Source organism: Otolemur garnettii, unplaced genomic scaffold, assembly GCF_000181295.1.
Source record: "Otolemur garnettii isolate 467f Iridium unplaced genomic scaffold, OtoGar3 scaffold00014, whole genome shotgun sequence".
NCBI classification, from domain to species: domain Eukaryota; kingdom Metazoa; phylum Chordata; class Mammalia; order Primates; family Galagidae; genus Otolemur; species Otolemur garnettii.
The window spans coordinates 19,277,326-19,304,212 of NW_003852409.1; the positions used below are offsets into that span (position 1 = coordinate 19,277,326).

At 44.6% G+C, this 26,887-nt stretch overlaps 1 protein-coding gene across 1 annotated transcript in view; it reads left to right on the forward strand.

Moving 5' to 3' along the window:
- Nucleotides 1–26,887, forward strand: part of PAPPA (pappalysin 1) — a 282,674-nt gene that overhangs the window by 29,737 nt on the left and 226,050 nt on the right. Inside the window, exon 2 of the mRNA XM_012802324.1 lies at nucleotides 6–121. Coding sequence (XP_012657778.1) covers nucleotides 6–121 — 116 coding nt within the window. The remainder of the gene's footprint in view (nucleotides 1–5; nucleotides 122–26,887) is intronic.

Here is a 26,887-nt window from a genome sequence, read left to right on the forward strand (position 1 = left end):
TTCAGCGGGCGAGGCGAGCAGCTGCGCCTCCGGGCCGACCTCGAGCTGCCCCGGGACGCGTTCACGCTCCAAGTGTGGCTGCGAGCGGAGGGGGGCCAGAGGTCTCCGGCGGTGATCACAGGTAGGCGAGGGTGCCCCGGCGGGCGCTGCACCGTCCCGGCGGCCCCAGAGTCGCGCGGGAGCCTGGGCGCGGGTGGATGGCGGGTCGGGGGCTTACGGGTATGTCTGTGTGGGAGCCGCCCCGCGAGCGGCGCGGAGACACCCGAGCTGAGAGCCTCACTATGCCCCATCGGCGGAATGGGCGCACTCGGGAGGCTTCGCTGCCGGGCCTCCGGGAGGAGAGTGAGGAGCACTCTCGGGGGCCCTGAGACCCTTCGTCAATGAGGGCTGGTCCCCGGGGAGCTTAATGCATGTAACCCACGCTCGGGATGGTCAGACGCACTCTGTCTCCCTTTGGGATGAGGGGGAGAATGACCCAATTGGGATGCATGTGAAAGGAAGCTAGAAGACCTTTCTTTCTTTGACGTTTTAATGGAGTAACTCTCTTCACCCCCTTCATTAGGCCCCATTTCTCTGAAAGCCAGCAAGGACAAGGTTGTTGTGATCACCAGGACTTAGAAGTAGTCGAAGTGCCCCAAAGTTGCTCTCTGCTTGAAGCTTGCCTCTGGGATTCAACCCTGCCCGGGCCCCCAAGCCACACACATTGCCACCCGATGTCCTGGCTTTTAAAGCCCATTGCCCCTCACTCGAGGCCGGGGCGAGATCTTCCCAGTGCTCGCCCCACCAGCTTTCCCCAGACTCAGCTGCGAAACGGGGCGCTTTTCTCGTTTGGGACTTTTATGAGCCCGTAATGAATTTGAGTTCTCCCTCCTCACCCTCCCTCTCTCTCCCCTTCGCAAAGCCCGTAGTGAAACCGGACACTTTGCGAGGGTTGCAAACCTTAGAAATCCTCCAACATCCATTTTTCCCCCTCCAAATGAATCTGTGGAAATGCCTTTAACTGGGAATCAGAGAGGGGGGAGAGGGCTGAAGGAGAGGAGGAAAGTTTTGCCTCCCCTGTCTGGGAGATTCCCTTGCCTGCACAAACAATCTTGCCGTGTCCTGGGACGTCTTAAAGTGAGAGTAGGGGTTCCCCCTTCGCTGTAGCCAGGAAACGTGTGGAGGCGGGTTCGCGATCCCACCCCCTCAAAACCTACACTTTCTTCGAAGGGAGAGCTCTAAGCTTTTCGGGAAGTTCTGCTTCTTTCTATCTTTCTTTGGCTTGGACTTTCGCAAATGATGCGATGACTATCCTATTGACGTGAAGTCCCCTTGGGTGACCCAAACTCTTGTGCTATACCAAGAATATGCTCCCTCAAATCCCCCACTTTCCAGCTACCCAAAGAGAGCAATAGAGTGACTCCCCCACCCCGACACACGAGTGACGTCATCGCATGCTATTTTTCCTTTTTTTCCCCCTCCGGGAGGGAGAGGGAAACCGAGCTCATTCACTTTTACGTCCCAAGCCCTAGTCAGCCAGACGAGGGTCTAATGTGGAGCAGAGGAGGTGGTATTCATATAATAATGATGATGGTGATAATTCAGGGCTGGGTTGTGTTTTCTTCTTTTTCCAAACGTGAAAAACATAGAGCCCGCTTCTAGGAGGTGATTAAAAAAAATGCGTAGGTCTGGCTTTTCCTAGTCTTTCCCTGTCTCCCCAGTGATTTGGAAGGCTTCCTTTGCAGAGAGGAGAGCCCAGGGTTACACAGGTATCGTCAATGAAAAGGTAGCGGCTGGGTTCTATATATCCGCGTACACAGCTGCGTGTAAACACCTGGGATCCCACAGGCGACTGCTTTCTAAGTGTCCATAATCCAGCCAGGAGCCTCTCTTCTCAGCGTTCTCCTGAGCGCTCATTGACTCTCTCACACAAAGATTGTTACAGTAAAACGTTTTAATTGGATGGGGGACGTTAGGTTATTATTGCTTGTATAAAATGCCTGGTCCATTTTATGTGTGGAAATAACATTCCTCGCAAAACGAAAAAAATAAAAAATAAAAGGCACTGCTGTCGTGTAGCACCAGAAAGCCAGGAGCTTTTCTCCTGAGGATTCTGGTGGATTTTTTTTTTTTCCTCCCCTAGTTGAGTCCGAGCCAGATTCCGCGGTGTGTAAACACCTGGCTCTGCGCCAGAAAAGACTCATTCTGCGTATCCTCCACACGGTACAGACCGTTGGGCGAAAAAGAACCTGCTTCTCCTTGAATTAAAAAGCAAACAAACAGAGGTTCTTTGCCGAAGTACTTTTTCAGCTCCCTCCTTCATATAAGTTTGGGCTGGGAGAGGCAGGACCGAGGTGGGCAGCAGGGATCTGGTGCCCAAACTCATCCTCCCACTGCGACCTCAGGTGCCCGATTTGCTGTGTGACCTCCGCTGGCTTTCTCTGGTTGGGCGTCGCCACTTTCCTAGGAATCCCTGGTCACCTATCTTGAGAGAGCAGTCATCGCTCAGCGGGGACCGCGCTGCTATTTCAGGCAGAGGGCTGCTGCCTTGCTGTCAGGCCAGGCTGCCTTACATCACTCTTTGCTGCAGGATTCAATTGGGTTTCGTAAAGGTCTAATTTTACGGTGCTGTTAACCGGGTCTGTCGTCTGGCAGAGGCAGGCCTCGCCGCTCCTGGTAGGCGGGCTATGCTCCCAGATCCGCCCGGGATGCTATTTCTGCCCCAGTTCAAACTTCACTGACACCAGTTCAGACAGGCGCTCTTGGAGAGACAGGGGGAAGGAGCGAAGGAGCCAGTTTGCTTCTGAAGCTCAGAAAACACGCCTTTTATTTTCCTGAAAGAGAAGGAGAAAAAAAAAAAGTATTAATAAATAAAAAGGGAAAGGCAGAGGAAGGCAAAACAAAGCCCAAGTTAGAAGGTGCCAGGGTGCAGGGTTCTCCCAAGAGCCCACCACCAAGGATGGGTGGTCTTTAGGATGAAGAGTTCCTCAAGGCTCCAGTGAACAGGGTTCTCCGAGGTTACCCAGATCCTTTTGGCCAAATAGTGAGAAAGAGACACAGAGAGGTGACGGTGTGTGCTGGATGACCCTGCTCCTGGGTGGCAGGAACTAGGGTTCAATCCCTGGCATCTCCACTTGCAAACTTTGCCCCTACACCACTGAGACAGGGTGTCCCATAAACACCATCGCCTCTCACCTCACCACCCTGGTACAGCCTTCAGCCTTCAGGAGTGGCAAGTGGGGCTCCCTTTCAACTTGGGGGCTTTGGCTTCTTTCTGCCATTTCTCTTTGCTTTTGTACCACACCAGGCAGGATCCAGAACCCTGCCCCTCATCTCCAACCACCCCCCAACACACACCCCTCCAGTGTGAAAGAAAGAAAAAGAAAACAATACACTCAATCTGCTCCCTGGAGCAGAGGCCCTGAGCAGCAGTTAATCTTGTTAAAGTTTCTCCCAAACTGTTAGATAAGTGAAAAGTGGACCCCACAAGTCCTGCCCTCCTCCCGCCTTCCTGCTCAGAAGGAGAAAGGGGTTTACCTGAATCCCATCCAGTGCCTCAGCTTTCTTTTGTTCTGAATGTTAGACTGGATTGAGTTTTCTGGTCATGCTCAAGAGTCTTTTTTTCCCTCCCTTCTGCAGCCTCCACTTCTTACTACCTACTCAACTCTCAAAAAAGAGTCCCCACATTTTCCCCAGTTCAGAATTGCTACAGCAGCCAAAGTTAAGTTTATGAGTCAATATATTAACATGGGTCTCCCCTAATATTCACGGTTGGGCCTGGGATCTAGAATATTGAAATGGTTAGAACCCAGTTTTAGCAGCCAGGTTACCTAAGTGTGAATCCACCTTTGCCCCTAATGAGCTGTGTGACCTTGGGCAAGCTAGCTGACTCCTCTGGGCTTCCGCTTCCTCATGTACAAAGTGAAGATGGCACAAGTACCCTTCATAGGGTGGTGTGAACACTGAGTCAACTTGTACACAGAAGGTGCTTAGAACCGGGCTTGGTATACAGTAAGTGTTCAGCAAATTTCACTCTTACTATTAGTAGACCTGATTTTCCTAAGATTGAACTTTTGAAGTTCTAGATGGAGGACACTTAAGAAAGGAAGGAGACTGGCCCTCCCAGGTGCCTGTGACGTACCAAGCACTGTGCTTGACTTGCCTTGGGCCTGTGCATTTTATCCTTGGGAGTTGGGCATCCCTGCCCCTGCACTGCAAGAGAGGAAGCGGAGCCTCAGTGACTTAAAATAACTTGGTCCAAAGTCCCACAAGTTCTCAGGTGGGCAGAGCCCAGATGTGAACTCAAGTTCCGAAGTGCCTGTTTTCTCTGACAGCAGTTTTTTGGAGAGAGAAGAAATGACTCACATTCTTGTTCTTAATCCTTCTGCAAAACATATTCAATTTCTTTCTGCTCCTTCCTTCTTCTCTATAATCTATATACCTACAGAATGGGAAATAGGTATTAATCTCACCTGGAGCCATGATTTGACCTGGCATATCTCTTTTTCTTTTCACACTATCAGACAGACGAGGCATGGAATTTCTATTACCAGTTACTTGCTGTATGGTTTGAATCAAGTCCCTTCATCTCTCTATCCCTTAGTTTTCTCATCTGTAAAATGGGCATCATGCTATCAAAATAGTTCACTGAAACAAATGTGCAGAAAATACATGGTGCCAACTCATATGAGGGATTCAGCCAGGGCAGCTGGATCTAGTGAGCAGCCACATCTCCTTTTCCAGTCTGCTAGCTCTGCCCTCAGGAAGAAGGGTCTGTGTGTGCATTTTCAGGACTTCCCATCTTAAGTTGCTACTGAGTCTATGGAGATAAGACAATGTGTCTTGAAGAACAATTAGGCTCCTTCAAATCCCTTCCTTTCACTTTGATCTCCTCTTCTTTGATCTGCTTGGATGACCCCTGGGTGGTAAGTGCCAAAATGAGGTTTAGAACCAGTGTGGACCTGTAAATGGGAAAACCCCTTAGTGCTGAGGGCGAGCAGGATCTCCTGGGAACAAAAGCCACACAGTAGGTCCCAGACCTACCGCCATATGCCTCTTTCTCCTTTCTCAGGTGCTCTTCAGACTCTTACTTTCCCCTGAGCTCCTGGGCAGTGGACAGGTAGGGGTGACAGAAGCTGCGGAACAATGGGAATACTTCCTCTCCTCTGCATGGAGGAAAGAAACCCAGACGCAGCAGGGCAGGACTCAGGAGCCTGTGTTGTGTATTGTCAGCCTGGACACAGACTTGGCCATCCTCTGGGTCAAGCAGCTCACTGTGCAACAGAGGAGCTGAGGACCAGGGTGATGCAGAATTAAACTATTGTCACACACTGCCCCCTCCCAAAGAAACCTGGGAGGTCATTTGGTCTCTTCGTTCCCATTCCCCTATGCACTTAGAATCACCAGCTTGTATAACCTCCTCCTGCCCAGCTACATCCCAGGCATTCTTCTGTCATGGTTTGGGGTTGGCCTGGAAACCTGTTATTTTTCAATACTTCTCAGGTAAGGCTGAAGGGCCACCAATGGGAAAAATCCAGTGCAATGTCCTCTTGTTCTGCAAGTGGGGAAACTGAGGCCCAAAGGGGCAGTGAAATTCCCTACTTCCCGAGCTGGTTAGTGACTAAGGCTTTAGGGAAATTCAGATGTCCCAACTCTGAAGGACCCTTTATTCTTAATTCCCTTCCTCACTCGAAACCCCTGGGTGCCATAGATCCTGACATTTCATTTTCCCAGAACTATTCCTATATGATAAGCCATGATTTCTCCTTTTGGTGCCTCCTTTATTAATTTTTTCATTAGATTAATGTGAGGATACAAACGATTGGGTTACTTTGTATGCATTCGTTGGGTAAAGTCCAAGCTGTAATTGAACCCTTCACCAAGAAGGTGTGCCATGTACCTTACACTGTACCCATTACCTTGCTATATGCCTCTTTCCTCCCCTCTCCCTGTCCCTCCTTCACCACCACCACCACCACCCCCACCCCCCACCCCCCCGTTTAGCTTAATTGTGTTGGCAAGTAGTTGTTCATCTACTGGTGCCTCCTTTAAAATGTGAACACTCTTGTAAAGGGGAGTTGGGGGTGTCACATGTTGACTTCTTTGCACCAGTCTTCAAATGTCCCTCTCGGAATATTTAGGAGGGAAGCCTCTCTGAGCAGGAATAAGGGGTATGAAAAAGGGAAGCTGGGCTCTGAGGCATTCACCACCTTGCTCTAGGCTAGTCCCCTTGGGGGATGTGTATTCTCATTATTTCAAAATCTCCTCTCCTTGAGATCACTTTGACACCAGAACTGGCTGCAGGTATGCAGATGAGAAAGAGAGAAACTCCATAGGTGCCACAGGTGGTAGGACTCCCTCTATGGGCAGCTGGTCCCTTCTCCACTGATGGCCAAGGGCTCAGGAATGCAGCCTCTTTCTCCCCTCACCAATTGCCTCTTCCCTAGAGCCTAATTATTCTTCCCTTGCCGTTCCCCAATCTGCCTTCTTACTACACTGAGCACTCTGCCTCTTGCCCTGGTCCAGTAACTGGAAATGCTCAGCTGTGAATCTGACGCCAGCAACTGAGAACTGACTGGCAAGTTTTTACCCTTTGGCTTATTGAAAGACCTGAAGCTGGGAATTAAGAGATCAGAGTTCAGGTTTGGCTTCTTTTGCACTGGGTGACCTGTGGTTTCTGACCCAACCCTTGAGGTTCAGGATTGCAGGGGGGTGGGGAGTGTGGTGCTGGCTGGGGACCAAGGAAAGAGCAGCAGAAAAAATCTTTTGGCTGAGATCAGAACCCAGCACACATGGCAGCTGGGGGGGATTAGGGGGAACGAGACTCAGACCCAGGAGCTCCATGCGATCAAGGTCAGAGTCATCCATGGAGAGAGGTAACTTTATTATCATCACTCGCATTGCAGATGATAAACAGCAATTGAGTTACCAATGTTTTGATACCCTGTGACTTCACTGGAGACCTTTGATGTTGGCCCTTCATAAGTCTGCCAAATCCTGCCACGTAATGCTGTGTGACCTTAACCATTTACTATTTCTCTCTGGGCCTCAGTGATCTCCGGATGCAAAAGGAGGGCTAGGACAGAATAAGAACTTTCAAACCATGTCCCACAGTCTTAGCAAGCCTGTGGAGAAAGGCTGAAGGGCAGAGCTTTCCTGCACTCACCTTCCCTTTACTCTATTCTGCTTAAATTGTGTGATTCTACAACATTCCACTTGAAGGAATGTGTCCCTCCATCACCAAGTGTTTGAGTGGATATGGATGGGCATTAAGGAATTATTGTTAATTTTAGTAGATGTGGTAATAGTATGGCTATTATTGTTTTATTTTTTTTAGAAATGCATACTGAAGTAATTGTGGGGAAAATTATGTTTTATACTTTGTTTGTTTAAAAAGCTCCAGAAAAAAACAAATTGGGTGTTCTGGGGCATGGTGATAGGTGGAAAGAGGATTGGCAAATTGATGACAGTTGTTGGGACCAGGTGATTCCCAACTTTGGGCTTCGATCATTTTTGCCTGTGCTTTTTGTGTGTGGTTGGAGATTTCTCTGATGAAAAGTTAAAAACATTAAAAGTGTTTGAGAGCCACAGGAGGAAGCAAAGTCTCAGATCCTTGGGTGTTCTTGAGCTGATAAATTTGCAAATACAGAGGTCACAGCTTGGACAGGATTAGAGACTCTCCCAAGGTCGCATAAAGATTAGTTCAAAGTCATGACGCAGTCCAGGCTTCAAACACAGGAGCCCCTCTCCTCTCCTGTCTGTATACTTGCAAACTCAGGTGGAAATGATTATCCATAGGGGAATAAAAGTAAAGAGGGGAGTCTCAGGAGGCGAATGCAGAAGGGGCAAGTGGAGACTTGCTGGGCAATAAGAAGCTTTTGGAATGAGAAAATTCTTTGCTGTATAGGACGGCCCCACATATTGTGAAATATTTAGCATCGTTGGCTCTGGACATAAGAATTCCATCGGATCTGCTAGTAATTGTGACAATTCAGAAAGTAATGTCACCATCCCCCCAGACACACTCATATAATTTATTCATATCTCTGGTTCTTATTTTTCTGGCTCCTTATTTCTCTTCATCTCCAATTGCCAGGGAGCAAACAATTCTAGAGCCTTCTAGAGCCACGGGGGTATGGCCTGTGGGAGGAGGTGTTTACTGAACAAGTATTTTGCAGTGGCTGGTTCCAGGACTCAGGAGTTGGACTGCTTGGCTTTGATTTTCTGACTGTTCCACCTGTTGTATGACCTTGGTCAAATTACTTAATATCTCTAAGCTTCACTTATACTGTCTATAAACTGTGAATAACACTGGCTCTGACTATGCAGAGTTATTTTGAAGATTAACTGGGCCTCCATGTGGAAAATGCTTAGTAATGGAATCTAGACCATGGGGTAACCCAACAAATGTTAATTCAAATCTGTATTACATGTATCTGGACCTTGCCACACATTTTTTCTAATATTAGAGGTAACTTTAGGCTTTAGACATACTCTATCTCCTTTGGCAAAGCCAGGAATTGCCTTTCTCATCCTTACAATTCAGGAAAGATTCATTGCTGCCATCTTAACAATAAATAAAATAAGTAAATAATAAATAAACTAAAATGGAAGGCAAACCGAATGAGTGCTTTACTGTTTCATTTTACAAAAGCAGTGTATGCTCCTTGTAAAACACCTAAAAACTGCAGATATAAACAAGGGACAACCTAAAGTTTGTCCATTTCCTTCCAAAGCATTCAACAAACACTTTTTGAGTTTCTGCTAGGTCCCAGGGACAGTTTTAGGATATAAATGCAGAGCAGTGAAAAAATAGAAAAATGTCTCTGCCCCCCAGGGAGTTTATACTCTGGCAGGGGGGTGGGGGGAGTGGGAAATAAGAATATAAATGAATAAATAAATATGTACAAATGTATATATCACATAATGTCCGATGAATGTTTGTAATGAGAAATAAAGTTGAGAGGGGAGTCTAGTCTAGGGTATGCTGTGTTGAGGTGGGGACACAGGAGAGGTAGGATGTGAATAGGGTGGTGAGGGGAGGCTGTCCTGAGAGGTGGCGTTGGAGAAGAGACCCAAGAGCAGTGCGCTGTGAGCTAGGCGATGTCAGCTCTAAACCAGTGCAGTCATCACCTTGCCGTGTGACTTTGGACATGTCACTTTTCCTCTCTGGACCAATTTTCTTCATCTGAATGATGCAGTATTATACAATTTATCTGCCTTGGCCCTAGAAACCCTTCTAAGGGTGCCCTCCTAAGATTCTGTAACCCTCATTAGAACTGGCCTCTGACAAAATTATAAGGCTGGCAGTGGTTCCAGTTTTCTTCCTTTTTGGTGCATTTTCCTCCACTAGGTGGTGCCTGTGCCTGTCACCCCCAGGGGCCAGGTGCCCACACACTTTCTGCTTCCTCCCCTCTAAGAGATGTAGAGCACACACAAAGAAAAAAAGACATGGTGCTCCTTCTTGCTAAAATATTGTTGACTGACTTACAAAATAGAATGTTCACCTCCACTTTGGTAGATACACTCTCATGACTACCCCAAAACACTGGGTCACAGAGCCAACTAGCAATGGTAGAATTTTAAAGACTAACTGAAGACATTATTTGGGGAATATTGGTTCTTCCTGATGGCTGGAAGACATCTCCTTAATAACATAGCTAATTATGATTGCCATAAATATCCAGAAAACTCACTAGGTGAGTTTCCCAATGATCACTTACTGGGCAACTCTTGAAGTATTCATGTTTTATAATTTCTTACTACCTAAAGGCCATTCTGGACAAATTCCTGGAATTCAGAGGAGACCACTGGACTTTTTGTGTTGCTTATAATTTTAATCAGATAATTGAACCTACAACTCTAGAATCTGTAGCCTTTTTTCGTCCCGTTTTCCTTCATGGATCCCCCGATATATTTTCATCCTTGAAGGGCATTCTGCTTTTGCTCACCCACCCCCATCTCTCTCCCTTCCTACTCCTCATATCCACCACATTAACTTTGGCTTCTTCAAATAAGAGAAAGAAAATATATTTGTTTTCCAGTATTATTGGGCACAAACCCATGGTCCATAGAACCTAAAAGAATAGAAGAGGGAACTTTCTTTACTGTGAGAGAACTTGGTCAGGTCTCAGGTTCTAGCTCATTTGGAGGAAAGAGAGACAGAACATCTGGTGGTCATACCTTTGGATACTCAGTATGTGAGTGGGATCAGCATGTGACTAAATGCAGAGCCTGGGTCTAGCCCTTTGCCTTCAGGAAGCTGGTTGGCTAACCTGTGCCTGTTATCCTTATAGTCATTCCTATGTCTGCCCCATATCCATCCTTCCTTAATGCCTGTTGCTGTATAAGATGAAAGGTGACTGGGTAGGATAAGCACAAATTATGTATAGAGAGGGGATTATTTCCCTCAGTGAAACTGAACATTTTCAGCCTCAAAGGCTGATGAGAGAAAACCCTGTGTTATGTCATATAACAGGCCTGCCAGGGACAAGACAACCTTCTCTAAGAGATGCAAATCACACAGTTAGAAAATGTGAGAAATTAATAAATGTTGTGCTCAGTTTTGTGAAGTAAAATTTGCATAAGCCCACGAACCAAGGTATATACAAGTCACAAGAACATAGTTAGGCCATTCATTTAATAGATGAAGCAACTGAGGGTTGATGAGAAAGGTGGCTTGTCTAAGTCAGTGACCAAACTGGGCAAGGCTGTTTCTCTCCTAAGTTGTCTCCTGACTTGGCACCCTTGCCCATGGATTAATTACCATCCACTATTGATGACCATTATTTGTCTCCAGTCAATACTAGGCTTCACCCTCACAGATCCAGCTGTCTACTGAAAATGGCAACTACGAACTTAACAAATCCTCTTTCCTCCAATATTCTTCTCATCCTCATCTCGATTGGTGTCACTCGCTCTAGAGAAATCATTCACCATCAATCCCTTTATAGCAAACCTCTCCTCTCCTTAGCTTAGGCCCTCTTCCTTTCTTGCTATGACTATTTTAAGGATATTATAATGCCTGCTTTGCTGAGCCTTAACACTGTACCCCCTCTAACATATCCTTCAACATCCCGCAGTGACATCCTTCTAAATTCCAAATCTGACACTGTCACCCCAGCTAAAGGCTCTTCAGTAGAATCTGAATTATTTGAAGTTCCTCATAACACATCAAGCTTTTAAAATATCACTTCCTTTACTTGGCTTGTCACCTATATTCCTGTGCACCATTTTGCAGAACACTTACATACCTCTACAGGATCCTGCCCAAGGTCCCCCTCTCATGGGACGCCTTCCATAATTCGTCCCAAAGTGTAACTTGTTCCCCACTTCCCTCATCTGTCTGCCCCCCCCCCCAGGCCTTCTGCACACTTACCTCAAAACACCTGGAATTCTTTATCATATTTGAGATCTTATCCAGCTCAACTTCTCCAATCGCTGGCATGATGCCTGGTATTTATAGAGGGTATATGCCCTTTTGTTTAATGAATGGATGACTGGATAAGAGAGCCAGCTGAATATGTAATGATTCTGGGAGAAATTGCTTAGGAAGCTCAGGCATGTTGAGTTACGTAACCAAAGCACATGACCTAGCATGTGCGTCACCATCAGAAACATTACACAGTGGTTAATTCCATTTCCCCTTGAGCAAAAAAAGTCAGAAGGGAAAAGAAATCTGTCCTTCCAAAATGGGGATAGGAAAGGGAATAGTGCAGTTAAGGGCCTCCTCAGTTTGTGTTGTGGCCTTTCTAATCCAAGCCACATTTTGGCCTTGGTCTTCCCTTCCCAGCCCATAGCCTGTTTGCAAAGCATTTGTTTTGCATATGCATTGCAGCACACTGATTCTAAGCTCTGCCCTGTGCTGGGATCCCTCCCCTCCTTATCAGTGTCTTACTGGGCTTCAAGGGTCCTGGCAATCATATCTGTTGGGTTTTCATCCATTTCCCTCCTTCCTGATAGGGGGGCTTTCCGTCTGCTTCCCTTGATCTTGTGAGACCTTGTGGTGACCTCAGGATCTGGAATCCTCTATCTGCTGTTTATATACCCTTGGGAGAGAAGACACATTCTCAACAGTAATGACAGTAATGAAAGCAGCTAGCTTATAATGAACACTTACTATGTGCTGGCTCTCTGCCTAGTGCTACACTTTGACCCCTCTGAAATTGAGTTAGAAAGTTACATGACTTGCAAAGTACGCTTGGCTAATGGGTGGTTGAGCTGGAATTCTTATTCAGGCCAGTTTAACTTTATCCTTTGCCTGCCATCTTCAGGGCTTGCCACATTGCTTAGAAAACGGTAGTTATCCAGTAAATGTCCCATGAGAGGATCAATGTATGAATGAATGAATGAATGAATGGTGAATAAATAATAGTGCCCCAGTGGCTAATGTAGGATGAAAAGGGAAGGGAGAGAGGGATAGAGGAAAGGGAAAGAGCAATGGAAGAAAAATTTGAGTGAACATTGTAAGATTTCAAAGAAATTGGCTTCGAAATCTCTTTGATATGCAGAGTGTATTTTATTGGCAGGTGACTTTTGAACCGAAAGTCAATTTACATCCACCAATTTATTTCCCACCTTGAAGTAGTCTTCTAGGAGATGTACAACCATCCCTCAGTATCTGAGGGGGACTGGTTTCAGGACCCTTCTGTACCACAGTCTGTGCATTCTCAAGTCCTTGCTACAAAATGGCATAGTATTTGCATGTAACTTACACATACTCTCCTGTATGTTTTAAATCACCTCTACATCATTTATAATACCCAATACTGTACACACGCTATGTACATAGTAGTTCTACTATATTTTTTATTTGTATTATTTTTCTATTGCTATATTTTTAATATTTTCCATCTGTGATAGGGTAAGTCTGCGGATGCAGAGCTTGTGGATAAGGAGGGATGATTATATGCTTATTTCAAAAATGCTCTTTGCCAAAAACATTTTTTTGGATTCCTCTCTTGGGGATCAGAGCCTGGGGAATGTTCCCCCAAATATGGCCCATGGAGGCACATTGTCACCCTCTGATGAGGGCCCTGATGTATTCAAGCCAAATCTTGGAACCAAGTAGGCGATCATGCAGCATGAACCATGGAGTCCTGAGTATAAGAATGACTCTGAAGGAACAAGGCTGGTATGTAGTGTGGCTGTCCTTGGAGCCAATTAAGCCTTGGTAAAACCAGTATTAAGCTCTCAGGATGACTCCTTTAAAGAATGGAGACTCCCCGATATGTTGACTAGATCAGCTTCAGATAAATGAATACAATATCTTGACCTTCCCTTTCCCAAATTCTAAGGATGAAGTGACGGTAGAATCCGCTCTGTCAAATCTGCTCAGTTTATAGATGGAAAAACTGAGGTCCAGAAAAGTTAACTTGTTAAGTTGCCTTGATTAAGGCTAAAGAGCACATCGGCAGCAAAATTGAAACTAGAATTCAGGTCTCTTGACTTCCAAATCAGTGCTCTTTCCGTTGGGTCACTCTGTTTTCCTTTGCAGTGTGGGATGGTAGTTACAGCCATGGGTTCATGTTAGTGAGCTTGTTAGAAAACATTGTGCAGCTGTTCAATGGCTCTAAGAACTTCTTGGGAGCCAAACCTCTGTAATAGGAATTCTGTAAGGTTGACTAGGAAATGGAAGTTGGATAGGAGAGGTGAATCTTCTCTTCCTTCCTTTGCTCCATCCACCCCTCTATTTAGGGTACAGTTATTGAGCATTCTTTACATATTAAACATCGAGCTAGGAGTAGGATGTGGGAATTAAACGGAAGAAGAAGGTATAGTTGGTACAGGTCTATCCCTAGAGAGCTCCCAGTCCTAGAGGCAGAAGCAGACTGGTAAACAGACGTGTGACATCATGCCAACCACTATAACTAAGCAATTAGCAAAGTCCCAGGGAAGCACAGAGGCAGAAACAGTGTGTTGTGGAACACCCGTGTTTATCATGGGGGCTAGGAAGTGCTCTGAGATTTGAAAGGTCCTAAAGGTCTCTTTTATGTGGAAAGATTGGGAACTTATTCATGAAGGGGTATAAGTATGAAGAGTGTGTGGCCTGCTCATCTGTGAGCATAGTCACAAATGCCATTTTAAACATATCCCTATAAATCAAATCAGAACAATCCATACTTCTTGATTCATGGCTTACTTGTGAACACTGAATCAGGGTGACTGTTAGGAGTATGGCACTAGGAAATGATTGGAAAATTCAGTCTCTCATCACCTGCATCAAGAGCATACAACTCCTCATGTACAACCTATCACATCTGTCACAGCCTAACATGACTGCCTTGGCACTTGTCTGTCTCTCCCCACTTGCCTCTGAGGTCCTCAGGAGCAGCGGCCATTGCAGCCTTCATCTCTGCCTTATTCCTGCCATTTAATACAGCACAAGCCATGCTGCTAGGTGTTGAGTGAACTTTGTTAAATGAATGAGCTGATGGGAAATGGCTCCAAATGAAGGAAAGACCATGGTGATTGAATGTGATCTCTGTGAAGAGAAGTGACTGAAATGAGAGTTAATAGCATGGACTTTGGGAAGACCAAATAGTGGAGGCAAACCTGTTGTGAATGGCCTTGGCTGTGAGATACAGCCCTGGTCCCTCTGTGCTGACCAACTGTGAACCTTCAACATTGCAATGATGCTGTTGGAATATATGTTCTTACTACTTTGCCCCATAACTCTGCCTCACTATAGAACCAATAAGCCATGTACCATTTCTGTTAGCTTGAACTCTTTGCCCCGTGGTTTTCCCTCAGCCTATCCAACTTCATCCCTAGAGAAAACTGCTAAAGAACCAGATGTTGCTGTATAGAATGTGCCTATCCTATATGACTACAGCAACAAAAAATGACAACACATGCACACGAATCTGCCTCCTACACCTGTGCTTTGGCAACTTCCTCAGAGGATGTAAGAGGAGGAGGATGCAGGAATCCCATCTGGCACACTCAGGGATACCTTCCTAAGGCTTGGAATAATGCAGCAGTCAAAAAATATCTGTGGGTGGACATCTGGGTGGGTAAATGATGTAAATTTACAGCATACATAGTCCAGTCTCCTCAGTTCACAGATAGAGGATCTGATAAGCAAAGAAGGCAAAGAAAGCATCCCAAATTCTACCAGGTTAGGGCCAGAAAAGGGCTGGCACACAGTTTTCCTGCCAATCCTCTACCCTGCTGTATTGTCCTGGAATTTGAACCCAGCTCTCTTGAACTTAGTCCCAAAGGTTTTATTTAGATCATTGAATTCTTTAGTTGGATAGGACCTAAAGGAGCCATTTAAAGCAGAAAAGTATGAAGTCCAAAGAGGGGAAGAGATTCGTTCAGGGCTCCGTGGTGAGGCAGGGATAACACTGAGGCTTCCCAAAGAAACCTCTGTGTATTTCCTAATATCAACCAACATACGTGTGTGCCTGGCACTGTTAGATGTAATCGTGAACAGGACAGGATGGGCTCCTGCCCTCAGGGACTCTATATTCTTGTGAGGAAAAAAAAGACAATAGATGAGATTGTACAGAATTGCCTTTAATTGTGATAAGTGCGATATAGAATGACTGAAGTGGTCAGGCCAGGGCTTGAATGAGAGGAAAGAAAGACAAGCCATGGAAAAAGACAGGAGATGAGGAGTGGAGAGAAAGAAAGAGAGAGAGACAGAGATAGAGGAGCTAGTGAACAGGTCATGACGCAGGGCCCATTCAGCACAGGGAAGGGGCAGGTGTGCCAGCCCCTGGGAGACGTGGGTGTCTGCGGTTGGAGGCAGCCCCCATCATGGAATCTGGATTTTTTATCTAGTGTTCTGAAGTCATCAGAGAGCTTCATAACACAGTTACAGGAGCTAGCGCATGTTTTCCAGAGATCCTTCTGAACACTGAGTGAGGAATAGGTTACATGAGGCTGAGATTAGCATCTCAGTTATAGCGTGACCATAGCATGAACTGATGGCTGATACTAATATTTTACTTATGACTTAGGATTTTGATTAATATCATTATCGTGCACTTCTTTCCTGATACCAAGTAAAATACCTGAATCGAACTCATATTTTAACAGAGGAAAAGGGAGGTTTGTACTTAGTTTTGAAAGAACTTGAAGGGATTTATGAACTCTAAGCTTTTTTCTGTGAAAATTTGAGGTTGTGCCTATTTTTCTGGAGTCCAGAGTTTTCAGGAGTTTCTTAAAGGGATGTAGGGCCCCCAAATGGTAACTGAAATGCCGAAAAACAGAGGGCATACCGGGTCATTTCCTGAAGCCTGTTCCCAGCTTTAAAATCTGAGCACTGTAGGGGATCTGTGAAAATGAGAATGTTGATGTTGAGTTGTCATATCAGACTGAGGAATTGCACTTTCCTTCATCTGGACCCTTGTTGGAGTAAATAGAATTTGGAACTTTTTTTTTCCTCTGAGGAGGAATCAGTTTATTCCTGAGAAATATAATCTACAAATTTGTTTATTCAAACTCTGGTCTCTAAGTTTCTCTGAGATTTTAAATAGGCAAATTCACTTCAACTGTGGCCTGAACTAGTCTTGCCCATAATTATTCACTATGGACTTAACCCACGAACCCATGAACCCAGCCCTCCATCCACCCTTCCACCAATCTAGCCTTCCATCCGTCACCTGTCTATCATCCAAACTTTCTTTCCTTACCTCCTCCCTCCCTCTCCATTCCTCCCTTCCTCCTTCCTCTCCACTCCTTGTTTCCATCCTTTCAGCCACCTGCCCTTCCATCAATCCCTCCCATCATTCATTCCTAATCCATCACCCTTCATTTCTTTCATCCATCCATAGCACCCACCCACCCTTCTGTCCATATAATCTTCCATTTACCAGGCCTTGTCCTAGAACTGGGGCAACAGTTAGGAGACTCCAATTCTTGGTCTTAGTCCACTGTGAGTTCTTTTAAAAAATCCCCTGAGATGCCTCCACTGAACCCTGTGCTTCCACAGAGTAAAGTTTGGATACTTGGGAAGTTGCAATCTACTTTGAAAAAATTAAAGTGCTCTGTCTTCCTAGCTATGTAATTATAAGCATGTTCTATAGTACCCCAAGTCTCTATCTAGACTCCTCTGTCAACACTAGTATTTTAGATCAATAACAGTTCCTACCCTTAGGTTAGCAGGTGATGGGAAACCAAGAGAGAACGTGCAAGAAAGCCATACTCTTTCAGAAGGGGCAGGTGTCATAGGTGGGAACAGGTGCCGGTCACGTAGATCCCTTTTCCCATAGCCTCTGAGCCCTTGTTTAGGGATGCTGAGCTTCCACAATTCGCATGTGCCCCTGGATGTCTGATGTAGCTGCAAAGCCCTCATGGCATGGGGTTGCTTCAGTTTCCCAAGCATTTTCGACATGTACCTATCATATTCCCCCTCGCCTTGTAAAACAAGCATTTTCATTTAATACAGTGAGGTCTTTGTATTCTCAACAACAAACACATGGTCTAAAGCTCTCCGACACAACCTGCCTTTTTTCTCCAATCCCCACTCCCACTCCCCCCCCCCCCGGTCCTGTCCTCCCTTTACAAAACCCAGTGTCAGCAGAAATATCTGTTTACAAACAAGGGCTCCAAGAGAACAGTATCAGTAGCTCAAACAAGCCTCTGAAACATGCCCCTGATTCTGTACTTGGAATCTCTGTGAACGGTGTCTATTGCTGGCAGCAGCTCTCACAGAAGGCTTCCTGCCTTTCCATCTTTCCATCTGTCCTCAGGTGGTTTCCTTTATCTCCTTCTCCTTATTCATTACAACCAGGAGGAGCCTAGACTGGAGAGGCTGTCAGAGGCATGGATATATGGGAGACAGAGCACAGATGGGGAGTTGCTTGCAAAGAGCAAGACAAACCCAGACACAGCTGCCTGAAGTGTCATCTGAAGCAGAAGCTGATTGAAGAAGAATTATTAATTGGGTGGATATAAGAGTCACATGATAATCATGGAGCTCTAGACCATTTCTAGGATTATCATGGCTGAGGGACCACTTTTCCACTCTCTTCAACTTGAGTCTACTGTAGTGCCCTATTCCGTACACATAGAAATGAAAATAGGTAATATATTTGATGTATAATGTGTGCCAAGCACTGTTCTAAGTATTTGGGGTATAGTAACTCTTTAATACTCACAAGAACACTCTGAAGTAGGTACTGTTATCCCAGTTTTCTAGATGAGAGATAGGGAATATTAAGTGAGTTTCTCAGGGTCCACAGCAAGTGATAACATCAGTCCACAGAGAACTAAATCCATTCAACTATTCCACCATACACCTTCCTGCGTCAGATCTGACTTCTGTAGCCTCACATTCAGCTTCCTCCCCAGCATTGTTTCCTGCCGTATCTTTTCGTAGTTCCTTGCAGGGTTTCTTAATTTCAGCACTCTTGCCATTTTGGAATGGATAATTCCTTGTAACTGTTTGACACTCACTGCATTTGGTGGGTACAGGTCAGCAATGACTCTACCCATGAAATATAGTGAGTGGCAACCTCCCCTCCTCAGTTGTGGTAAAAAAAAAATAAAAAAATTACCAAATATCCTCTGAGGTCAAAAGCTCCTGTGGTTGAGAACCACTGACTTATGTGTTTTGTTTTTATTAAACAGAATAACCTCATGCTCTTAGTATACCTATTTCTACATCCATGTTCTTTCATATTTGATTTCCCCTTTGTCCTTGAAGTGTCCTTGGCTGCCTCCTTGTCAGTCTTTTCTATTCTAAAGTCTTTCGGTTCCTTTTATAGCCAGAGAAGAAATACTAACCCATCTGGGTTACTGATCTGCTTTTTTGAATGGTCACCACTTCCAAACTTTTCATTCAAAATCTTCTAAAGATTCCACAAGAGTCTTCATTTAAAAATTCAGTTTGTTCCATGAATTCCACTGTATTTTGTTGGGTCTACCACATGTCAGGTCCCAAGCTAAGCAATGAGGAGGGCAGAGGGTGATGCAATCTCTGCTCTTCAAGGATGTAATAGACTATCAGGGCTGGAAAGCCACTTAGAGGTCAACTCCCCATCCTCCTCAGTTTACTAGCTGGGGAAACCAAGAAACAGAAGGTAGTCAAGGTTTAATCAAGGTCAACTAGAGACCAAGATGGAGGCTGAGTCAAACATCCTCCACCTATTGAAACACAATTTAAATTTGGAAGTCCCGGTGAGTATCTAAATACTATTTATCCCTCTATAACTTTAAAGAGTTCCTTTGAGTTGAATTATAATTCATGGTTTTCTGGTAGATGTCAAAATGATAGAAAATTAACAGTCTACAAGTCCTCTCTTTCTAAAATTTTGGTCACATTCCTGCTCCCTTCATTAATAACTCTTACTGCTCAATGACTCCAAGCAAGCACTGGGCAGGGAGTTCCTGGCTCCCTCAGCTCTGTGCCTCTGTCAAGAAGAACCCTCTATTATCCCTAATGACCTCCATCCCCTCAAGGAATCCCTTCCTCAAAAACCACCAAAGATTCCCTTTTGTCTGTGGAAGAAACTTCAGACATCTCAGCAATCTGGCCTCAGGTAGCCCATTGCTGGTGCTTTTCTCTCTGTTGCTATGTGCACCCTTAATCCCATCCTAAGCAGGTGTCTTTCTCATCTCCAGAGTCAACATCACGTGAATTCACAGCACTTGCCAGTGCTCATGTTTCACCTTCTGTTAGAATGTCTTTCCCCCGAGTCTCCCCACCCAAGTCCTGCATCTCATGCGAGGCTCAGCTCTTTTGAGACTCGTACAGGAAAACTTGGCTGAGCCTTGTTGTCAGAGTCAAGCTTCCTTCTGCTGACTTCTGTTTGCTTGTACTGTACTGCAGAACTTGCTTTCCTTTATTTATATATAATTAAAAACATTTCTTGTCCTCATGTAGCCAGTTTTCCTGTGGCTGCACAGCATAATTTAGAATTCAAGAACACGAACTATTGCCTGGAGTTGAATCCCACCTCTGTCACCTGCCAACAAGTTACTCAGGATTGGGTGAATTATTTGGGCTCTCTGAGTCTGTTCTCTCATCTATATAATACAGATAATAGTAGCATCTCCCTGCTTGGATTATTATGAAAGTTACTAGATTTTATCTATGCAAAGAGTTTAGCACAATGCCTGGCACACTTGGTAAGCATCTCCCTGCCGAGGAGGAGAGTCATCCCAGGTGGCACCAGTCCTGCCTGTCTGGCCTTGTCCCTTTCTTATCTTCTTCTCAATCTCTCTCCCTGAAAGGCTCACCCTGGGCTGTGTGGGCCAAGATGAGATGTGATGGCAGACTCACCCGGGAGAGGAGCTTTTGTCTTCAAAGCTCAGCCTATATTGTCTGGGGTGTGTTTTTACATAACTTGCTGTGGGCCTGCTCAGGAACGAAACGCACATCATTTGACTCGCCCCTGTGGGAATTTTTCCCTTTCCTCTTGGCTCCTTAGATTGGCTACAGGTGCACAGTCCCCCTCTCACTGCTATTTGGCAGCCGAGGAACCAAGGTCCAGAGATGGAACAAGGCTGACCACACATCCATTAGGCACACCTGGCACAATGCCTGACGTCCACAGAAAAATGTTTTAACTTCTTTTAAAAACTGAAGAAAAGTAATATAATAATAATACATGTATAATAATGAATCCAACTTCTTGATTACACTTGTCTTTATAACAATACAGTCAAAAAGCATAATAATTTGCACATGAGTATATATGTATATACACATATATTATGTTTTATGATTGTATATATTCATATAAGTGAATTAACTACATGAGTATAGGTAGTTAATTTTTTTATTTAGGGAGGAAAGGGTCCCTTATGGCAAAAATGCCTATGGCTCATGACCGTCCTATCACAGTAGATGAAAAAGGGATTTGCCCATGATTAATAGCACATTTATGACAAATTAAGGGACACATTCACGTCTTATGACCTCTTAGTATTGAATTTTTTCCCCTGCATTAAAATAATCCCTAGAATTTATGTTACCAGTGCCTTCCTTTTTCACAAAGGAGAAAATTGACATGAGAGAGAGTGTGACTTGCCTAAGGTCACACAGCTCAGCAGTGCCAGCACCCAGCTATGTTTTCCTAACATCCTGTGACTCCTTTTACTGTTTCACACAACCAAACCTAACGACCACAGATGCCAACCTCCCATTATATAGATGGAAAGTTGAAGGCTGAGGGATGATGCAATTATAAGGACAACCACTCCTGCTGCAAAGTCAGGGATCTTGCTCCAGTACTGTGAAGATTGCTGGAAACTTCAAAATCCACCCAAATCTGGTTTCCTCAGTAAGCCATGGGAACATAAGTCTTTCATTCCTTCATCCATTCAATAAATGTTTATTGAAGATGTATGTCCTGGGAACTTTATGAAAGGCTGGGTATGCAGTGTGGTAACAGACATGTGCTCTTTATTCTCATAAAGCTGATAGTCTAGTGGGGGATACAGCCATTGAAGGTGACCTCAGAAATGAGTCAACAGTGATAACTGTCATGAAGGAACAACCAGATCAACAACCAAAGATCCAGCAACAGAGCTAGTACTTGATAAAGACTCAGGAGTAAAGAGATGCCAGGCCTCCCACAACCACCTGCGGAAAGGATCAAGACCCAAGGTTCCTGTAGCTAGTGCAGAAAGATGCCTGGGTCAAAGGCTGGCTATGCCTGTCATGCACTCTAAGTGTCTATCAGAAGAGATAATACTGACACTGGTCTTCAAGATTAGAAAACAAGAATATTAGGGGCAGGAGGAGCATTTCCCAGTGGAGATAACAATGTGGACCAAAATCATATGACCCAACAAGAGTCTATCCACATGTTCAGATGGTTTGAGGCCAGTGTCTGAAATGCAAAGTTGAGGTTGGTCTTTGTACCTAGGGAGTCAGTTGGGGAAATAGTGAAAAAATTGGATGTTAGGAACATGAATGTGGTAATGCTTTACAGGTTGCATCAGGGAAGGATGAAACTGCTGGTACATTGAGCAGTTGGAAGAATTTTCCAGTAATAGTGATGATGATGTATTGAGCACTAACTATATGCTTTTCCATACATGATGTTACTAATCCTACATAGTACGTATGCTCATTTTACTGAATAAGAAGGAAAAGCTCATAGGTGAAGACCTACTCAAATCTCACATTATAGTAGCAGCTGAGATTTGAAATCTCAACCATCCTTCAGTTGGAAAAATGAATGCCTCTCTTTTATGAACCTGTGAACTTGTGGCTAGAATTCTGTAGTATCCACATAATAGAACATTCATTCCGTAAGAATCTGTTGAGCATCTACTAAATGCCATTGTTATGCTAAGCAGTATGGGATATATACTGTCAAACTTTAGGTACACACATGCACACACAAAACACAGTTCCACATGGGAATAAAAATGGAACGGCCAAGGGGAGCCAAGATCTGATTACAACAAAACTGGGAGAAAGTTTCCATGAGGGAAGCTTCTTTTACTTCTCCAACAGTATAAATGACTATCATTGTCTTGATTCTGGAGAACTGAGAGGGAAGATCCCTGATATTGTTGTAGGTGGCATTCCGTTGACATGTCTACGTGACTTTGCAGGAACATGTTAAATATCCTCCTGGGCTTGTCTCCTCCCTCTCCTTTCATTCTGTGTCCTGTATGTGGTACTTTCCATGTGCATTTGGTTTTTCTTGTCTTCACACACTTTCATAACAATGTTCATTTCTTGGGTGCTTGTTGTCCACCGTGCATTGTGCTAACTATCCTCTGAACAGCATCTTAATTACATCCTCCCTACCAGAGCTGTCCTGACGTCATGATGGAGCCAGGTCTGAACATAACTCTTTGCTCCCAAACTGTGCTCTTAACCACCAGACTTTCCATTGTGCTTTTGCTCGCATAAACCCGAAACGGTAAATCACATGTACTGTTTTGTTTTGTTTTTTCTTCAAGGCATACAAATGTATAAGCATTTCATCGACATTAATTGGTCCTTTCTACTTGTTAATGAGCTCATTGGCCCTAAGGATACCAAGAATGTCCCCTTGACCTTTGGGACCTCCCTTGCCTATGTTCAAGGCTGTTCCACAAGCAGTGCTCTTACTTGGACAGTGTAGGGACCCCAGAGACAGAACCTCCCCTTTCTTTCTAAAGTGATTTCTTAGGTAGACAGAAGTAAGCTGTTGATTCTGTTTGGTCTGGAACACACAACAGTTCTTCAACTTGAAATTCTCTTCCCTTAGATTAATATACAAATCTGGGTGGAGGTGGTGAGATTATTGATCAGGGGACTAACCTTGAGGCAGAAGGTACAAACTCAAGAGTATCAGTGTGTGTTGAGTGGGGATCTAGAACTCTGTCTCTCACAAGCTGTATGACACTGGCCCTCTGGGAATCTCACTGTCTCATTTGTATGAGCAGAATCATCATTTCTATTTTCCCCTTTTAGAAAGTGTTGGAAGAAGCAAATGAAATAATTAAGATGCTTTATATACAATTTAAAATTTCAAGGAAACTTAAGATGCTTCTGTGTTGTTATAACCTATAGAATGTATAGTCAATGTGAAGGAGATAAATCAACCATCTGAGGAAATAAATATTCAACTTATTTAAAAAGAATTTTTGTTTACATGTTCAGTAGAGGGCAGTTCATAGGTTAATCCATGGCTTTAGAGGCTAAAGGAGATAGATTTAATCCTGTTTGTCTTATTACAAATCGAATGACCTTGCCAAGTCATAGCAAGTCTCTGAGGCTCACTTTCCTCACTCATAAAATGGAACCAAGAGAACTCATCTCATAGAGTAGCTGTAATAATTTACTGAGATAGTACATGTAGGGTTCCTGGCCTTAGAATAAGGCATTGTAAGTGGTGGCTGTGTTTATTTCTCAATAGGTTCATCTGGCTATGAATGGAATGAATCAGAGTAGCAATTCTGGGGATAATGTAAGGAGGCAGGTATGGTAATAATAGGTCTTCCTAACTGCCTAGTGTCAACTCCCTTTGTATCCATATTGCATCAGCAGAAGAACTGGCACTAGCATTACAGACTGGCAGGTCTCTAGCCAGAGGGTACAGCCTTTTGGTCATGTTCCATACCCCAAATGTCTAGCCAGAGCCTAATAGAGCGACTACTCCATGGGTATGTGGTGAATGAACCCATGAGAAGATAAATGCATCATCCAGGCAGGAATTGAGGATGATAATTCAGGGAATGGAAGAACCCAGGGAGAAAACAGTCAAAGCCTCACACATCTTCAGGGCTGTCCAGTGGTAAAGGACACAGAATAACTTCCAGGATTCCTGGAGACCAGATCTTGGATTACTGGGAGGAAAGGAAAGGAAGTCTTGGTCTAGCAGAAATCCTAAAAGATGCAAAGCCCATTTTCAGGCAGTAGAAAGTTCTCTAACTCTAGAAATGTAAACAGTATGATTCAAGCATGAAGTTGGGTGTTAAAGGGGATGCTTAGATGGCTAGTAAGCGAATCTTCAGCCCTGACTCTGCCTGATCCCATGAATCATGAAGGGTAGGTCTTGAGGGCTGCCATAAATGATGTGGACAGCACATCCTAGGCAATGTTCTGAGAAGTGATATTGTTGTCTCTAAGGTTTGATGAGTGAATGAGGAAAGTGGCCTACAGATCGTCAAGTCATCAAAATGACTAAAGATAGGGTCTCTGTGCCAGGGTGACCCCAATATTGGTGCCACTCGGTCACCAGGATCTTGTTTGTGCTGTGAAAACTTTAAGGACAAACAAAACTAAAATGCCCTTCAACCCAACGCCCCCTTCTGCTCCTCTTCTTTCTTCTTTGCCTTTTTTTCTTCTCCTCTTCCACTTCCTTTCTTAAGTTGATATGCACCAATTCCATTGACAATGTGTGAAAAATTGAGCAATGAACATGTGTCTCTATTTCAGAGAGCACTGTCAGAAAGGATAGAGAAGAAAAAAATGGCCCCCCGATTCTGTGAAGGACAGACATTCATTATTAATGTCAATAAAAAGTGTAGATATGTTTATTGCACGCTACGCAAATGAGCATTCTCTAAATCCCCCGAATGGCACTGTGGGTTAAGCACTTGTTATCAGTTTATATATTAGTAGCATGTGAGGAAGCTATCTAGGAGGTGAAGCGAGTTTGCCCAAGGCTACACTGCTAACAAGGAGCAGAGCTGGGATACAAATACATCAGTCTGCCTGCACCGTCCATGTGTTTTAATGCTTGTTATGTTGCCAGTGGCCAGGAGCCAAGTCCATATATGTTCATTATCTCATCACTTCCCCACTACAAATGTCAGAGTAAAATGTATCATTTCCATTTTACAGTTAAGAAGGGTAATACTAGTTGCATAGCTAGTGAATGGTAGAAGCAGTGTTTGAATTCAGAGCTGTTGGTCTGTAACGCCTGGCCAGTCTACATGCATGCAGACTGCTTACATACAAGCGAAAGAGGCGGCCAGACAGACAAGCGCCAGAGGGAATAACAGGTGCCCCTGGATTCCTCGAGCGCACTTTGTCATCCCAGATGCACTATATAAGTCTGTATATCCTTCAAACTTATGGGGTTTGGGGAACCCTTAGGTACTCTCTTTTCAAACTTACCTCATTCTTCAAACTAGCCTGAAATACTTTACAAGGAAAGATTGCCTTTCTCCCTCCAAAGAGATCTGTGAAGTGGCTTTCGGTAAAACTCTTCATCCCTGGAGTACATGTGGGAAAACTAAGCTTCAACAAGGTGAATTAACTCTTCCAAGATCATCCAACTAGTAGAAAAGGTAAATAAAGCCATAGAGCCGGGGGGCTTTCTGGTAAGAGTTCCCAGCAAGGGAAAGGAGTACAGATATCAATTTCATGCTTAATGCTCATTCCACAGCTCCGTGAAGTCCTAGGAGGGGAATTTAGGTCCCACCCATATGCTTGCACGGCCAGCACATGAGAAGCACCTGATCTAACCTTGACTTGTGAATTGCTCCATATGATTATTTTAATGTTCCTGCCTCTCTGATACCAGGAGATGACCAGAACACGGTATAACTTGGTATAATTCTTCAGTCTGTATGGTTCACGTTAAGCCTCCTTCTGCCATTGAGCCTAAAGGGGAGTCCTTTGATCCAAAGTGGACACGGTGGGATGAGGATGATGAGGAATGGTCCCTGAGGTACCATCCTCAGTGACATCCCAGCCCTCCTCTGAATGCCCGATAGTGCCGAGTCCTCCAGGTCATTTTGGTGGGTCTCCCCCCCGACTGAACCAAGTGCAGGGACCATGGGTATACTTAACCCAAATCTGTCTGTTTTAATCACTCTCCTCTGGACACATAAAAGCTTTCCATAGGATTGCTCTCTCAAGCATTCCTCTGTGGCTTTGATACCAGCGATTAAATCATGGAAGGGAGAGCAAAACAAAACAAAACAAAAAAGGGACCAGCTCCTCCAACCTTTAGCTTTTAATTTTTTTAGCCTCATGAAAGAAACCAGATTGTTGACCTAAATTCCCCCTTTCATCCCCTCATCCTCTCACCTCTGCTTGTATTCTCCTGGCAGAAGTCCCACAGCTAGTGGGCATCCTTAAATTGAAGGACCTGAAACTGCCTTCCTTCCTGCCTCCAAATGACCTTACATCTCCCACAGTGAGAACCAAGTCTGAGAGATCTGAGGTCACTGGGATCTCAGAGTCACAGAATGCAAGGTGGCGGGACCTCTGTACCAACTGGTGTAACCCTCCCATCTCATACGGAGGGAACATGAGGAAGCCCAAAGAGGGCAGCTACCTACTTAGTGGCCCAGAGCACTGCAGTGGCAAAGCTAGACACAGGGACCTTGCCTGTAGATTTGGGGTCACCCCCATTGAAGGAGAGCATCCCAGGTGGGGCCTTGGCTCTGGAGTCAGACAGATGGGAGTTGGTTCTCCATCCCTCGCTGGATCCTTGACAGGAAATTCACTTAGCCTTTCTACACCTCAGTTTCCTCATCTGTCAAAGGAGTATTA